General features: G+C 38.2%; 1 protein-coding gene and 1 long non-coding RNA gene across 5 annotated transcripts in view; one reads left to right on the forward strand and one right to left on the reverse strand.

Annotated features, from left to right (window-relative positions):
• The window catches only part of LOC145518864 (uncharacterized), an 87888-nt gene that overhangs the window by 55161 nt on the left and 15133 nt on the right, over positions 1–17594 (forward strand). The gene's annotated exons all lie outside the window — the stretch shown is intronic.
• Positions 14987–17594, reverse strand: part of CDH6 (cadherin 6) — a 137094-nt gene continuing 134486 nt past the window's right edge. For all 4 annotated transcript variants that reach the window (XM_081523928.1, XM_081523930.1, XM_081523927.1 and 1 more), the window contains exon 12: positions 14987–15524. In XM_081523928.1, coding sequence (XP_081380054.1) covers positions 15034–15524 — 491 coding nt within the window. In that variant the 3' untranslated portion in view covers positions 14987–15033. The remainder of the gene's footprint in view (positions 15525–17594) is intronic.

Consider the following 17594-nt stretch of genomic DNA (forward strand, 5'->3'; position numbering starts at 1 on the left):
AAGGTCAAGGCATGGAGCTGCCAGGTACTTGATTGCCAGGGGTAGGGGGTGGCTGGAAGAAGATTGACTGTAAATCTGTATCAGGAGCAGTTAGTCTCCAGATCTTCTTTCTTACTCTGCACATCCGGCTGTTTTTTTTTTTTTTTTTCACTACTCTTTCTCCATCCCAGCAGAAGGTAAGAGGTTTACTCTCTAGAAATGCTGAATCAGAGAGATCCTGTGCTCAGGAACAAGAGGCACAGTTGAGGGCAGGGGTAAGAGCTGTCCCTTAAAGGTAAATTACATGAAAATCTCTATTCTGAACACTGAAACTCCTCCAGGTCCTTCCTTGTATAAAGGTTTCTAAATACTGACAGCCAGGACTGGGCTTCCAGGGAGAAACTGGAGGATCCTTCTCAGTGGAAACTGACGGACTCAAGACCAAGTATTCATGAATGCTGTCATCTGAGCGCACCAGTGACATCATCAGTTTCCTTCAAGCACGAGATAGGGAAGACCACCAATTGACACTTAGACCTTCCAATCAGCTTTTAAGTTGTTGTTGTTTAGTCGCTAAGATGTGTCCGACTCTTGCAAGCCCATGGACTGTAGCCCACCAGGCTCCTTTGTCCCTGGGATTTCCCAGGCAAGAATATTGGAGTGGGTCGCTGTTTCCTTCTCCAGGGGATCTTCCTGACTCAGGGATTAAACTCGCATCTCCTCCACTGGCAGGCAGCTACTTTACCATTGAACTAGCTTATCAGTACCTCACTATTAACTAGAAACAGATGGCTAAGGATTGCTAGACATTTGAGGAAGACATTTAATGTGGAAGACAAAGACCAAAGCAAGCAGAAAAGAAATTCAGAAAAAAATAGAGATAAACAACCAGGAATAGAAGAAAATGTTTTAAAAAATCCATTCATGACATCAGACAGATGAACAGTTTCTAGACAGATACTCTAAACAAAAGAGAATTGACAGATTACCTTACAGGATTGAGAGGAATTTAAAATTCACATCAGGAAGTTTGTGGCTGAATTATGACAGGTATATAGAAAGCTAAGCAAATTTTAAAAAGAGGCAATTACTAACTTCAGGGAAAAACAAAGTTGAGTAAGAAAGGAAGTGAAATCACAGTACAGTGTAAGGCTCAATTGTGAATAATATTTATATAGACTAATAAGGTAAGTACATCACTAGTTGTACTATAACTATATGGGAAAGATGTGGGAGAAGTGAGCACGTGTGTGTGTGTGTTTGCATGTGTGTGTGTGCACGTGGGGGTGTTGTAGTAAATCTAATCCTTTCTCTCCATAGTGGGAAGCCAATTGACAATGTTCAGAATCTTAAACTTAAGAAATAGCAGTATGAAGTTGAACTATCTGAAATTGTTGATGTTAACCACTTTTCACTTAAAAAAATAGCAAGTTGTTATGATTCAACCTAATGTAAGCATTGTTTAGAAAATGCTCCTTGGAAGAAAGGCTGTGACAAACCTAGACAGCATATGAAAGACCAGAGGCATCACTTTGCCAGCAAAGGTCTGTATAGTCAAAGCTATGATTTTTTCCAATAGTCATGTATGGATGTGAGAGTTGGACCACAAAGAAGACTAAGTGCCCAAGAATTGATGCTTTCAAACTGTGGTGCTGGAGAAGACTCGGCAGAGTCCCTTGGACAACAAGGAGATCAAACCTGTCAATCCTAGAGGAAATCAACCCTGAATATGCATTAGAAGGACTGATGATGAAGCTGAAGCTCCAATACTTTGGCCACCTGATGCCAAAAGCCGACTCACTGGAAAGTACCCTGATGTTGGATAAGATTGAGGGCGGGGGGAGAAGAGGGTGACAAAGGATGAGATGGTTGGATGGCATCTTCGACTCAATGGACATGAGTTTTAGCAAACTCTGGGAGATAGTGAAGGACAGGGAAGCCTGGCATGCTGCAGTCTATGGGGTCGCAAAGAGTCAGACTCGACTGAGCGACTGAACAACAACAACAAATATGGAAGTAAATGCAGCTATTTGAAAGAGTTGAAGGGCATTACCTCTGGGTGAGTGAGTGAGGGTTGAGTGGAGAGGTTTTGCTATAAATTTATAGAACATCAATATTAGGCATTCTAGACTACATACATGTATTAACTTAATAAAAATTAAAATTAATAAAGGGATGAATAAGTGGCTTACTTCCAAATTATCTAAGTGGAAAGACTCCATTTTATGAGGAAGAATGATTAACAGCATTAATTGATCTGACTGTGCTCACCTTTTCTCTGTTAAGGATTTTTACCTTTTAAAAAATGACTATTAGGAGAGCTTTCTCTGAAAAGACAAAAATAGTCTGTTCTAATAGCTCATTTAGAACTTTAATTGGAAACTTGGTTGTGTCTTCTTCCAATTAAGCTAATTGAAATGGAACTTGGATTGGGCCCTGGGAGAGGAGGAGTTTCCCAGCTGAGGCTCACAGAATAACAGCTGACTTTAAAAAGAGAAATACAAGCTAATGCTTAGGAAGACCGGAGAATTGACTCTATAGGGATTTCAATTATTTACTTATTGACTGACACATGCAGGGAAAGTAGTCTGAAAAAAAAAAAAAAGATGGGAGAGTGAAGAGCTACACCTGAGGTTTTAAATGAATGTGTATGAATGACTCCTGGTATTTTAATTGGAAACTTGCAAACTTTTCTAGGGAGGACACCTATTTTAATCCTTTTATCATTTGTTAGACAAGTACATTCATTGCAGTCAATAAGCAAAGGAAAGTTAGAAGGCAGGTGCAAAACTATTACAACTTCCATCCTTCCTCATTCTTTTTAGAACCTGCTTTGCTAGTCAAAGAGATTTACCCAAAGTTCCTTGAGCATGCCTTGCCTTTGTTACTTCGACAGTGTTGCTCTGTCTCAAACTCTGCTGTGCATAAAAATCACTGGGTAATTTGCTATAAATGCAGATTCCTAGTCTTGTCTTTAGTTTCTCCCTGACATCTTTTACTACATTACCCATAGTACACACAGTGCCTATTTATGCTCTCAGATGAGCTGAAGCCCAAAAAAGCCTAAATTTTTGTTTAAAAGGGCTTTAAAATACAGAAGGAATTTGGAAAAATAGAATCAATGAAAGTCTAATAGTATATATAACAATGTCATGTAGACTAGTGAATTGCAACTTGATTCACATCTTCAAGGGCTTCCCTGGTGGTCACATCTTCAACATTAAGTGTGGGTATAATTTAAAAACAAAAAAGTCGATCAAAAAAGTGGGCAAGGAACCTAAATAGACGTTTCTCCAACGAAGACATACAGATGGCCAAGAAACACCTGAAAAGATGCTCAACATTACTAATTATTAGAGAAATTCAAATCAAAACTACATGCCTTTGCTACTGTAAACAGTGCTGCAATGAACATTGGGGTGCATATACCCTTTAGTACCATGTTTTTCTCTGGGTATATGCTCAGGAGTGGAATTGCATTGCAGGTCTATTTGTAATGGCTAAGGCATTGGAGAAACCTAGGGCATGGGATGAAGCTAAATGTCCATCAAAGGAGGAACGGATGAAAAGGATATGGTAAATATATATAATAGAATATTGTGTGTGTGTGTGCACACACATGGGCACTAAGTTGTGTCTGAGTCTGCAACCTCACAGACTATAGCCCACCAGGCTCCTCTGTCCATGGAATTTTCCAGGCAAGAATACTGGAAATACAGGAGACATGAGCCATGGGTTCAATCCCTGGGTTGGGAAGATCCCCTGGAGGAGGGCACAGCAACCCACTCCAGTATTCTTGCCTGGAGAATCCCATGGACAGTGGAGCCTGGCGGTTGCCATTTCTTACTCCAAGTGATCTTCCTGACCCAGGGACCAAACCTACATCTCTCGAGCCTCCTGCATTGGCAGGCAGAATCTTTACCACTGGGCCATCTGGGAAGCTCAGTGGATATATGTATTCAAATTCACATAAGTGATTTACTTTGCTACACACCTGAAACTAATATAACATTGTAAATCTATACCTCAATATAATTTTTTAGTGTGGGTATAATTTAATGTTTAATAAGAGTGGAGCCTCCAAACTTCAGAATGCCTACAACCTATGGAGTACATAAAACAGCCCTGGTTTTCCTGGAGTGGACTGGTGAACTTGGACTTTAGAGCAACTGGATTCCAGTGACAGTTGTAGATTCTAGCTTTCCTACTGGGGCCTAGCTCAGGTCTTAATGCCAAAATCAATCTGCCCCTCAACCTTTTCTCACTGGAATCATTTGAATCTTGGTATCATTTGGCCAAATTCTTTTAAGGTAGATACAGATCTTTGGATCCAAAGGAAACCAGTCTGAATTATATGTTATTGTTTTTTCAATACAAGTTATTTGTTAAATATATATTTGATTGTGATCTGATTTGTAACTGCAAGATTTTTTTGTATAGTGTTTTCACAAATCAGAAAATACTTAGTCATGATCTTGATTTATGATAAAGGAAAAATATATTTTACAAATAAAGCAGGTAGTAAAGTTCTCATCACATAAGAGATGTTCAGAAATCATTGAAGACTGGCTCAATTTTAATATACTATTATATTTTAATACTATCATGAATACTTTTTATAATGCTTGTGATAGTAAAGCATAGCAAAAACACTGTTATAGATTAGCATTCAATTTGACACAGTGACATTCAGAGGTGACTTTCAGCGCTTTCTGAACCTTGGCCAAAGCCATAAGTCAGGAAAGAATCAGGTGTCTTTCTTAAGCTTTTGATCCTGATCTTCTGAGAATAAGAAATGACAATAACATAAAAAGCAGTTCTGATCAATAAACTTCAGCTTCCCCATGTTGTGATAGGTGGGCGAACAGACAGGGAGGGTTAAGAGAATTATCATCTTTTTTCTGGAATCCATCTACTCCCCCTAACTCCCTTAGCAGATAAGCTTTAAGCTTTGACTATGCCTTGTCTTTCTCCTGACCCCCACTCTTGAAGGTTACCTTGACCCCTTAGAACTTGGCTGCAGTATTACAGTATGGGAAATTACTGATATTACAGTATCAGTATTACAGTATGGAAAGAAACATAAATGACTAAAAGTTGAGCTTCTGTTGCTCACAGGAATCAAGGTTCAAAATAGAGATGACGTTCAATTATTGTTTAGTCTCTAAGTCATGTCTGGCTCTTGTTCAGTTACAGAAAAGTATGAAAAGTACTTTACTTTTAGTTTGTAAACAAAGATTTGTAGCTACTCCTCTGGTACATGGATACCACCTAACTGGGTAGGTGGATTTTCCAGAGATAAAGCAGACACTAGGCTACTGGGGTGGGTGTATGTCTGTGTGTGCTAAATCACTTCAGTCATGTCCGACTCTTTGGGACCCGATGGGCTGTAGTCCACCAGGCTCCTCTGTCCATGAGATTCTCCAGGCAAGAATACTGGAGTAGGTTGTCATGCCTGCCTTCAAGAGATCTTCCTAACTCAGGGATCGAACCCACGTCTCATGTCTCCCGTATTGGCAGGCAGGTTCTTCACCACTGGCCCCTCCCGGGGAGCCCATTGGGGTGGGTACTTGGATTTAATGGATGCTTCTGGCTAGAGCAAGTCTCCTTTGTTCCTCTAAACTCATGAAATCTGAATTGCAACAGGAAGTCCTAATTCTTTTCCTTCTCTCCCACCTCTTGAAGGACATGGCTACTCTACAGAAGGTTAACCACAATTTCACTGTGTGGATTATCACTACTGGAAAGATGATTATTATATAAACAACTAGAGTTTTTGCGGCCTTGGGTGGAATTTTATATTTATTGGGACAATTGTTCTTTGGAAACACTGACCCAGTGGTGTTTTATGGTAGGAATCAATTGAGTAACTGGGGTCAGCAGGCAGAATTTTGCTTTTCAAGTTCTTTTTTCCTTCATGGAGCATTTGGTTTGATGTTATAGAGAGGAATGTCTCTAAGTTTAAAGCCATCAGTGGATTCCATCCTCATCTGAATTTATATAAAGGAAAAAGGAAGCTTTTTCTTTTCTGCCAATAAGTATTTATCTCAAATGGATGGGATCGGACTATCCATAAAAAGGAGGAAATGGGTGATTCAGTGGTGTGATTGCAGAGCCTGAGTTTAAAGAATTAAGTTTAATTCTAATTCCTGTGATGGGATCTAAGGACAAATAGCCCCACTTTGTTGTGAAATGGGGATGATACAGCCTAGTGTACAGGGCTTTTGTGAGAATTATATCAAGTCATATATATAGTAGTTATTTCTAAAGTGCTACATAAAAGTAAGGGAGTATTATCAGGCAGCTAAGCAAACTTAAAAGCTTTAATAAAACCTATCCTTTACTGACTATAAGAAGACATTTTCTTACCAATGTGCAAACAAGACATTCACCATTAAAAGTTAAGTTTTTGAGACTAAATGGTTCAGGAAGCAATAACGATGATCTAATATGTCAAGGGAGTCATTTTGAAAAAGAAATAAGTATTTTATAGACAGAAGTAGGAGACAATCTACTTCTTTTAAAGAACCATATCTATTCATAGCATATTTAGAAAAGTATTGAATTCAGGAATATTAGACCCAGAAAAGTGATCTAAAAAATCGGGGTGTCATTCCATACAAAATGTTTAGTCAAGCAAACTAAGATTAATAATGGGAGATTAAATCATGGCAGTCCTTGAAGGAAGGCTGTGCAGAGAGCAGGCTGTGTGTCTTTTTTATTCCTGTATCCCTGTCACCTTGATCAATGCCTGGCCCACTGTGTGTGAGTGTGTGTGTGTGTTAGTTGCTCAGTTGTGTCTTACTCTGTGCAACCCCATGGGCTGTGGCCCTCCAGACTCCCCTGTCTGTGGGATTCTCCAGGCAAGAATACTGGAGTGAGTAGCCATTTCCTTCTCCAGGGGATCTTCCCAACCCAGGGATAAAACCCAGGTCTCCTGCATTGCAGGCAGATTCTTTACCATCCGACCCACCAGAGAAGCCTGCCTGGCTCATTGTAGATTCTTGACAATTTTTGCAGAATAAATGTAAAGGCTCATGAGTATCACTATATAGGCTTCCCAGGTGGTGCAGTTGGTAAAGAATCCACCTTCCAGTGCAGGAGATGTGGGTTCGATCACTGGGTTGGGAAGATCACCTGGAGAAGGAAATGGCTACCCACTCCAGTATTCTTGCCTGGAAAATCCCAAGGATAGAGGAGCCTGGCAGGGTACAGTCCATGTGGTTGCAAAAGAGTTGGACATGACTGAGCATGCACACACAGTATCACTATAGGGAAATGCATCAACAAGGCTGAAATTAACATCTGAATTGTTGAAAGAGATACATGCTTGTTTGTTCAGATTTATGAAATAAAGATGTGAGCTAATTATAATGGCAAGCTGAGCTTTTTGGCTTCCTTAATGAAAGCACTGAGTCCTGACCACTGGACTGCCAAAGAATTCCCTATAAATGACTTCCTACCTGCTCTTCTGATAACACACTCAAGATTATTATTATGAATATGACTGAGGATGAAATGGTTGAATGGCATCACTGATGCGATGGATATGAACCTGGGCAAACTCCGGGAGATGGTGAGGGACAGGGAAGCCTGGTGTGCTGCAGTCCATGGGGTCTCAAAGAGTTGGGCATGACTTCGCAACTGAACAACAACAACATAATTGGGGCAGAGATTGGGAAAGATACTGCAAGTTTGACAGAGAATGACTTTAAATGTGGCAGATACATGTAAGTGTGATGACCAGATTCACATGTGCTCATCTTTCTACATCTCCCAGCCTCTGTCCAGTGAGTCCGGAGCCATATGATTGAGATATGAGCAGAAGTAGTCTAAGACAGTAGGCCCCGCCCTTAGAAACAGCTCATATGATCATCTAGCTTGCTCTCTTCCCCACCACATTAGACCTTGGAGGCAGCATGCTCCAGATGGCACAGCTACAAGAGTGAGACATACATTTTCTAGAGGTGCTGGAGTTTGTCTATTGTAGCAGCTAGAATAAATTACTATAAGTATCTTTATGGAAAGTAGTTTGCTAAGATAATGGGTTAGGGCTTAGTCCCACTGAATGTTTGCAGGAATCTGCTTCCTCAGCCTGGTCCTTGAGAAAGCACATTGCCCTTCCTGCTTATGTTACTGTCAAGTCAGGAGATTTTCCTGGATACTGCAGACTATGCTTGCCTTCAGGTGGCCCAGAGCTGGGGAGGGGTGGGAAGGGCTTGGCTTTAGTCTACCATGCATGCTATTGTACAATGTGCATATCCTTCAACAAGTGTATTTCTGATAGCATCATTCCTTTCCATGGTTTTCTGTTTCCCACCAAGTCATCTTTAAACCAAATGTCAAAAAACAAAAACGTAAAGAAACAACAAAAGCCAGCTGCTATGACACTTGTGATCCTCTGTTTTCTGGTGACATGTGAATTTTCCAAACCTAGTTTCCTTCAGGGAACCTCAGCTGAGATCAATGGCATTGCTTAAACTTCCCTCTCTTTTCTCTCTTTTTCCTGCTATTCTTTCTGATTTCTTATCTCCCATGATCTCAATCCCACTAACTCCTAAACCTTGCCCTGACTTCTCTACCTGGGCAGAGAGAGTTTCTCTATCCTATGAAGATTTTCGTATATACCTCTCTGAAGATGTCTCCATGTCGCCTTCTCGTAGGTACCCTAGTGATGAATTTATGGCAGCCCTTCCTCCTAGACCATGAGCTTCTGGAGAGAAAGGAAAAATATATTTGGCTTATTGTTGAATATTCCATAGCACACAGTGGTATGCCTACTGTATATCTAGCAAATGAATGAATACATGGAAGTCTCCCTTGCAAAGCCATGAATTCAATTCTCCCCATTAAAAAATTATGAAACTGCCTCTGTAGAAATAGGAGGCAGCTTAAAAAAGAACAAGCATGTAAAATATTACACTTCTGAATATGCTAAAAACATTTTATTTACTCATGGTATTAGAATGCTGGAAGGATTTTATTCTTAGTCCCCTCTGGTGTGACTCTTGCTGTTTCTTTTTTAAATCAGAGATCTGTAGACAGTTGTTTTTATGTGAGTGAAATAAATGATGGAGATTTGGAATGGGCAAAAATATAGAATTATCTTTTTTATCTAAAGCAATTTCCATGAGGATAAACGACTTTCTTTGTAATACAGTAATTTTATAAGTAATAGTAGAATTCTTGATATCCCAGCAGTAAGAAGTCTGCAGGACTGTGCCAATGATACATGTTGCTGGTTGGGAGAAACTATTGTTTACAAGCTAATTATTGTAGAGTAAGTTGGCTTTAGTTAGCTCTCTCAAAGGTTAAAATAGCAGATTTGGAAGGATAAAGTGTGCATCAGTATGTACATTTTAAAGATCTCTGATTACAAACAATAGTTTGAGAGAATTGAAAAAAAAACAAGTTAGAAAAAAACAGTTTATTAAGTAATATCATATAAATAACTTGTTACAAAAATTGATTTGCAAAAGGCATATTTACTCTTTGTGAGAAATCACTTTTTAAATTGCATTCTTTTTAAATTTATACTTCCAAGAAAACAAAGGAAAATAAAAGAAGCCATTTCAAGGAGCATGTATTTGCCATTTGACTACAACGAATGGTCCTGCCACACTGAGCTAAAAAGGTAATCGTCTCAACCCCATTCTTCTAATACAGAAAAGTTTCTCATGTAATCTGTGAAGTTATGAAAAATCTCCCTAGCTGGAAATGTGGATGAAAGCTGAGCAGTGATTGTTTCCACCAGGTGTTCTCGTAGCCAGAGACACGAGGGACATCGAGAAAAACCATATGAACTGAGGACTCCAGGCAGTAAATCTTCGAGGGTGGCATCAGCTTCAATTTATACTTGGGAGTATTTTTAATTAAAAACAATCAATACCAAAAAGCTTTTATTTGGGGGATTTTAAATCACACATCACAGTAGGAGACTGCCAAATTGCCTTAGCTTGGTACTACTGAAGACGCCTGTAGCATTTATTATAAATCCTATTCTTAAGCAGTTTACTTTCAAAGCAAGGAAAATAATCACAAAATAGTACAGTGGTTTGAAAGTGCTCCTGTGTTTCTCCCCAACAGATCATTTTTACGTTTGCTACACAGCATTCCTCCTGAATGCCTAGTAATTCTATACATATGATTCCTTAATAAACACTAAACTAATAGATCATAGAAAACTAAAAGCTTATAGTAGGTGCCTCTAGACATATTTACATAAATAGTGTAGTCTCCCAAGAAAGACCACGATCTCATTATAGTGGAATGCTTTTTCCACAACGCTGGGTCCATGCTTCATTTGTCAAATTAACCCCATTTGAGGAGAAATTTGAGTTTGTGGTCCATGGGTTTTTAAAAAAATGGAATTAAGCAACTTGTAAAAGCTCTTTTGAAATTAATCTAATAACCCAGTGGCTCTTAGGCTAAGTGCCTGGTCCTGTCTGAAATACAGTGGGTAATAGGCTTTGTTTCCATTTGACCTCCTTTCGGCACTTTCATCTTCTGGCTCTGTTGGGCAAAGTTCCCCCCAAATTAAAAACTGAAAATGCATCATAAATAAGGTATTACCAAATGGGGAGGAGATTAAAGATTGTCTCAGCAATGCTTAAATTAAATTGACGATGCAGAGACCATAAACTCCTGGCTTTAAAAATGAACTATTTCTTTATTAACTTTTAACAAGTGTGTGAGTCCAAGGCATTGCTCTGTGTGTTAAATATGGTCAGGGTCTAATATTTTTTAGTAGAGAATTATCCCTTTAGAAAATTGTTCCATAAAGATGCCAAAGGGATATTAAAAATGCTGCAACTGTAAGAATCATTAAACTTCTAAGGAGACCATACTGTAATTTTGTATCCTCTACAAAAGAAAGCTGCCTGTCAGACCTTAGGAAATAGTTCATTTTCCCGAAGACCCACACACTAACTCTTAATCTTTCCACTCTTATAATCTGATAAAGGAGTCTTGGTTGTAGTGTTAATATAAACATAGTAGACAGCTTAGAGTTTTAATCTCCTGTCATAATTCAAAAAGATTTCATCTAGATAAAAACAAAAAAAAGAATAAAATTACACTAAAGTGATTCTTTTCAGAGGATACCTTTCAAAATAGTGGAGATCATGACTTTCTAGTGTTTTTCCAAAGTAATTACACTGCTTCAACACTAGTGACTATGACAAAATAATTTGTTGGTTAGTTCAGTTCCTGAGGAAAATGAGTTTACTTGTACCTGCTTTAAATATTTAGTTTGGGCTCAAGAATTAGCTTTCTCTTTCCTTTCAACTGCATACTTTTTTTTAAATGGTCCTCAAGTATATAAAATTGAGGAATGCCCAATTCATAGTTTATACATGATTATCGCCAATGAAATAATCATTTCAAGGCAAAGCATCTGATATAAGCTATTGCTCAACAAATCAAACATCTCAAATCTATGTATTACTTAAATATCTAAATTTAAAAATTACCTAAAATGAAAGTAATGAAAGCATTCTAAAGTTAATTTGGATCTGTAAAATTTGGCTGCGTCTAAGGTAGAGATTCAACTTATAAGAGCTCTTGTACAACTTTTTGGGAGCTGAAAATGAATATCAAACCAAAATTTTTATACAGAGTTAGAACTGAATCAGCAGGTTTTATTCCATCTGAAAATGGAGTCAATTTGTATCCAAATTTGTGCCTAATTTGTATCCAAGCCTTTATGCATCTAAACTGTAAAGTTAAGAAAGTTCTTACAAAAACATACATTTTCTGGGTCCAGATCCCCTCTCTCATGGCTCTACGCAACCATTTTTGATTCTCCCTCTCATTTTCAATTTAGTTTTTTTTTTGGGAATGAATATTTTCCAGGTCTTTCAGAAGAACATGCCATGAAGTGGAGGGGATTTAAACTTACGCACAATAGATAAATGTTTTTAAAATTTCAGCTTATTCTAGGGAATATCTCAGTGATTTGAAGAAACTTTCCCTTTTGAATCAGAGGGTGAAAAATAACGTGAGAAGGGCCTCAAAGTCCTTGAAACAACCCACAAAAGCAATCTCCCTATATTTAATGAACTTTAGGTTCTTTGTGATTAAAGCAAATATTAACGCTTTACCTCTCCCCAATCTCCTTCTATCTTTCTCATGGAAAACAGCTAATACCAGGGCAGAGACAATGTGAAAATTGAACTGAAAACTAATGCTTTCTCCAGTAATCATTCATGTCTGACCTGGGTCCTCGACCTGATAGCTTAGTGGAAGGAAGTGCAACCAGCACAGAATGATGAAACTATGGCTCTTATTGTTTCCATGATGTCAGACAGCCTTCATTTTAGGAAAATATCATTCAGCCTTGACATTTATAGGACCCTAGTGCAAAATATTCAGCCCCAGTCTCAATTTATTCTCTTTCTTAAGAGATTCACCTCATCATCAGGTTTTGTGGTAAGAGATTTAACAGTTATTTAAATATTTAGTCATATTAATCTGTTCTTGGTATAACTGTTCCATCTTCAGGGTGATACAAGATACCTTCCAATCACACCTCAGAAATCCCACTACAGAATTTCTTACTTTCACTTATATGAGGAGAATGTAAATTTTACCCCTCAACTTTGCAGTTGCTGGCATCAACCTGCAGACATTCCAATTAATGCCAAAAGTTCAAAAGGAAGACTTCTGATGATATTTTTCTTTTTACAGGACTATCTCTCTTGATATAATTTATTACACAACATGAAACATGAGGATAGAGAGCTCTTTTTACAGTAAGTTGTGTGATTAAGGTGCTGTTCTATTGCTATAAGTAACTAGTTCTCATTAATTAACTTTACTAAGCTATCTTTTTTCAACACTTACCTGTGACTATGATATATCTGATTCTTTACAGTGAAGCCCTCCTGTAGTATTTTGTTTGCATTCTTCTGTGTGTGTGTGTGTGTGTCTGTGTGTATATGAAGAACTAGAAAAGAGAACCTTGTAAGCAGAAACAGTCCAAGCATAAAATACTTGTTAGTATACAGGGAAGTCCATCCATTCAGGAAACACAAGGAATAATATGGTTGTAACAATTTTTCATTCTAATTGGGTAGCCCCAAATACTCTATTTCTCTTATTTTAAAGATGCTGTCTTTACTTTCTGGGTAATACATCTATTTAAAACTTAACGAAACAACAGTGTGTTTCCAAATAGAAAATATGTGTTGATATGACATTATCCCCAAATGGAAATGACACTACAATTACCTGCAGAAAATTAACATTAATTGAAAATAAATCCTTAAGACTACTAATTGAAGTCAGCATATTCTTAAGTACATATTATATATATACAGAACCTGTTTTTGTTTTTTTTTTAAGTTTTCAAAACAAGGATGTTTTCATTACAGTACTTTGGAAATTTCTGATGACTGCACAATGTAAGATTCTAATGACAAAAATCATTAGAACAGCGTATGAAATAAATGATTTGAACCTGCCAAAAGGATTAGTTCAGTTCAGTTGGGTCCTCTGGATAATAACTATGACACTAATTGCATAATTAGAGAAATAATGGATTCGATGGATTGTACATTACTTTTCTGTTTGTAGTTTGAGACCATTACTTTATCATTATTTCAAAGACAAGGATGGCAGTGTTGCCATGGAAACAAAGCTAAAAACAATGAAAAAATTTTAATGCTTTTGAAAGTCAACTATTATTTTAATTACAATCTTAAACACCCTTGTTGTAGGGAATCCAAGTTTTCCCTTTGTGAACGTCTTCCAAACATATAATATGTAGGTTTTCACCATGATTTCAATATTCATCTATATCACATTATATAAATATATGGATATTTTCGAATGTGAAGGACAGGGTGTCAAGTTCAAGTGTGACTGGCTCTTACCTCCCCATTAAACTCTGAGAGAGGGATCTGAGTTTTATTTAATCTACTTTTACTAATGCAACTTAACTGTGTAAGAAGTATCTGAAGCATATGAGTTATTGTACTTCACACTGCTACTTTCAAGTATATTAGAATAATACTGACAACTACAGACAAGGAGTTAAACTTTGTCTCAGAAAAGTTCCTTCAAGAACTTTTTAAATGATTAGACTTATTTGTAATTAGCCTACTGATGGCTGAAATAATTCCAAGTGATCCATGATACATTTGGTGGCCCAAACTTTAAAATATTCCAAATATTTTCTTTGTTAACATCTATTAGCTGTTTTTCCTTTCCCTTTATATGATGCAACAGTAAACTTTTGCATGTCTTAGTGGCAAGGAATGAGGTCATATTAAGATTTTTTTTTTTGGTTGTTCTTTTTGAACATTACCATTTAATTGGCATCATTTCCTAAAGAGGGAGGAGACTCTCAAAACACTAGTGGATTTGATGTTTTGAATAGTTTTTTCTTTTTGAACATTACCATTTAATTGGCATCATTTCCTAAAGAGGAAGGAGAATCTCAAAACACTAGTGGATTTGATGTTTTGAATAGTCCTTGGTGCTGGAAAAAGATCATGAAGGATAAACAGGATGGGCAAATATCATTTTAAATTCTTCGTGACAGAAATACACACCCATATATAGTTCATCATCTCCTTGTGAGCTGATACACCAGGAACAGTGGTTCTCCCTCATTTCTTTTACCAAATCTGTATTTTTAGCATTAAAGCACAATCCCTCATCCCATTAGCATGTGAAATGTACAGAGCTGTCAGCTGACCTTGAGTCAATGCAATGTAGTAAGAGACCAGGCCAGTGGAATTGAGCTGTGTTTCAGACTTGCCCTAAGAGTACAGGGAAAAGATGACGACCCATCCTCTCCTGCAGCCCAGCGCCTGTTGGGCAGACATGGTTAACAGGATGCACTAAAAAATAAACATTTGCCTCTTAGAAGCTCATAAAAGTGTACTAGAAAAAAGTCTCTAACGTTGGATCCACACGGACTGCAGCCATTTACTTTTGGAACGGGTAGAACAGAGGACCCTTCACGGAGCAGTGGATAAATAGAAAGAAATAGCCACCTCACATCTTTCAGTGTCGTATTGAAAAATGAAAAAAAGGCAACATATCATATTAGGAGTCCTTGTCACTGTCTATCCCTCCGTACATATCCGCGAGCTTTTTGAACCGAGGCCCCCAGTCACTAAGGTAATCGTAGTCTTGGTCTCCATCCGTCGTCACCGACTCGAGCGAGCTGAGCGAATCGGCCACCGAGCCGGCGCCCTCGTAGGCGTAGGTGGCCAGGGAGTCGTAGGGCGGGGCGGTGGGGTCCGTGTCATTCTCCTTTAACCTTTGGTTAATGAAATCTCGGACGTCGGTGTTATCACGGGCTGCTGGAGTCCGCCGGGGTAGGAAAAGGGCTTCGGGCACAATGTCCCTGCGCAATTTGCTGTCCTCTATGGCTTCGGGATTTCTCAGGGTGCCGATATCAAAGGCCTGGGTGTCCTCCTCTCCACCTCCTTCGTCGTTGTAACTGACAATGTTGTCTCTGATGTCCTCTTTGGAAATGATCAAAGGTTCTTTTTTCCGCTGCCGCCTGAGAGCTGCGAACAACACTACTGTCACTGGAAGCAGAAACAAAACAGCAAGGGAAGGGAAAGTTAATTTGCCGCCCAATTAACATCAGGAAGAAACACAAAGAGAAGTTTTCAAAGTTCTCCACGAAACTACTCTTGCTTAAGGTTGCACTTGCCTCCGCACCTGATCAAATCAGGGCCCTCCCCCATCCCCTCAATGGAGTAACTATATAATATTTGAAAGAAAGTTTTTAAGAATTTAACTAGAGGATAAAACACCTTCATGTTTTGTCAGTAGTTCCTTTTTGCTTTGAAATGGCAGACTAGTTTCAAGGTAAGGGGAAAAATAATAATAATAAAAAAGAGCTCAGCCACATTGAGAGTAATGCAAAAAGAGTGAAAATTATGCTGAACACCTGAAATGCTCTGAAACTGCTTATAAGCACAAGGCTGGCACCTTAGGGGATGTGTTGAAGGGTTTGCATAACTCCACTTCTAAAATATCTTTTGCACTGATGCCTTCTTTTTTTTTCCCCCGAGAAAAGTGTAAAGTTAGTTTAAAGCCCAAAGTAGAGATGTGAATGTTTGCATACCTTTCTTACATATAAGTAAAGATAATACCTGGAGAGACCCAGATACAATTCAGAAAGCCTTTTTGGACTTCAAGATCAGCCAGTTTGAAGGGAACAGGTAATACTACACGTGCCAGATTATTTGTGCTTAGGCTAAACAAAACAAACATATTTCTGTGGGAACTTAAAACAGAAAATCTTTCAGAGTTTCATGTTCTGTAAGTTTGTTGACCGGAATGTTTGCTCTTTGATTTTTCCTAATTCAAATTAGAGGCAAAGCAAGGACTGTATTTAAATAGCTCCTGATGTTTCTTCACAGCTGGTTGGGTAGAACACAGCTGGCTACCTGTAAAGAGACACATCTATGAATGAACACATGGATGAGAAAGTAAAAACATAGTGACAGCTTAGAGAGAAAACAGTCATCTGGGGCAGAAAATGCATTGTTAACCTGGGTTTGTCCAGGGGAGATTAGTACCAGTAATATCTCTTTACTCTTTCATCCGTAACATGGTCCAGTTTTTATGAGCCATGAAAATTGAATTATCACAATAACAATTACAGAATAATGGCCTTTGTTAGATGTGCATATCTACATATATAATAATCTACATATATAATAATGGATATATGCACATCCAGGTGTCTATATAGTTAACATTTCAGATATTAATGGTATTAATAATTGGTTACCTGTTGAGAGTTCTATGTGCCAAGCACTGTGCTAAGTGCTTTACATACGGAATCTAGTTGAATTATCATAATAGGCTTGATAAAGTAGGTACCACCATTATAACTCCATTTTACATAAGAGGAAATTGTGGTTTAGAAATGTGATATGTGCAAATAATTGAAATCCAGGTCAGGCAGACTAAAAAGCTTCTACACTTAATTACCATGCTTTGAAGCATGTTTGGATTATAGACTATTTCACAAGGATATGTAGTTCTGCTGTTTTCAAGCATGTGGTTGTTAAATGTAAACATTCTCTTTTGCTGCCAGAGAGTATCCTGGTGCCTCATGTATCCCTTTCATTCATGGTACATATTTTTTTTTATTCAATTAGTATTTATTTATTGCCACCTCTGTGCCAGGTAGAGTTCTAGGCAGCATTAATGAAAAAAATTGATCAAGAGTCTTGTCTGAATAAGGTAGGCAGAGGTAGTGGTGGTGGTGGTGGATGGATGGATACAGAAAAAAAACAATGTGTATAATAAATGAGGAAATTATTAGAAGATGATAAGTGCAATATCAATAAGAAAAAGTAAGGCAGAGTGAGGAGGATGGGAAGGACTTCTGTATATGTTTGAGGGGCTGCATATATTTTTGTGTGTGTATGAGGGGGGAGATTGCATCATTAAGGAAGTAACGTTTGAGCAAATAGATGAGGAGTTATCCAGGGAGCTATCCGGAGGAGAGGATAGAACTAGGAGCAAGGCCATGGAATGGGGTGTGTTTGGAGTGTGTGAGGTGTGGGGTCAGTGGGGAGAGAGGAATAGGAAGGGCCATGTCAGGTGGGGCTGTGGATGCTCCAAATGTCTTCGCT

Source organism: Giraffa tippelskirchi, chromosome 8 (assembly GCF_054371585.1).
Source record: "Giraffa tippelskirchi isolate mGirTip1 chromosome 8, T2T-mGirTip1v1.2.pri, whole genome shotgun sequence".
In the NCBI taxonomy this organism is placed as follows: domain Eukaryota; kingdom Metazoa; phylum Chordata; class Mammalia; order Artiodactyla; family Giraffidae; genus Giraffa; species Giraffa tippelskirchi.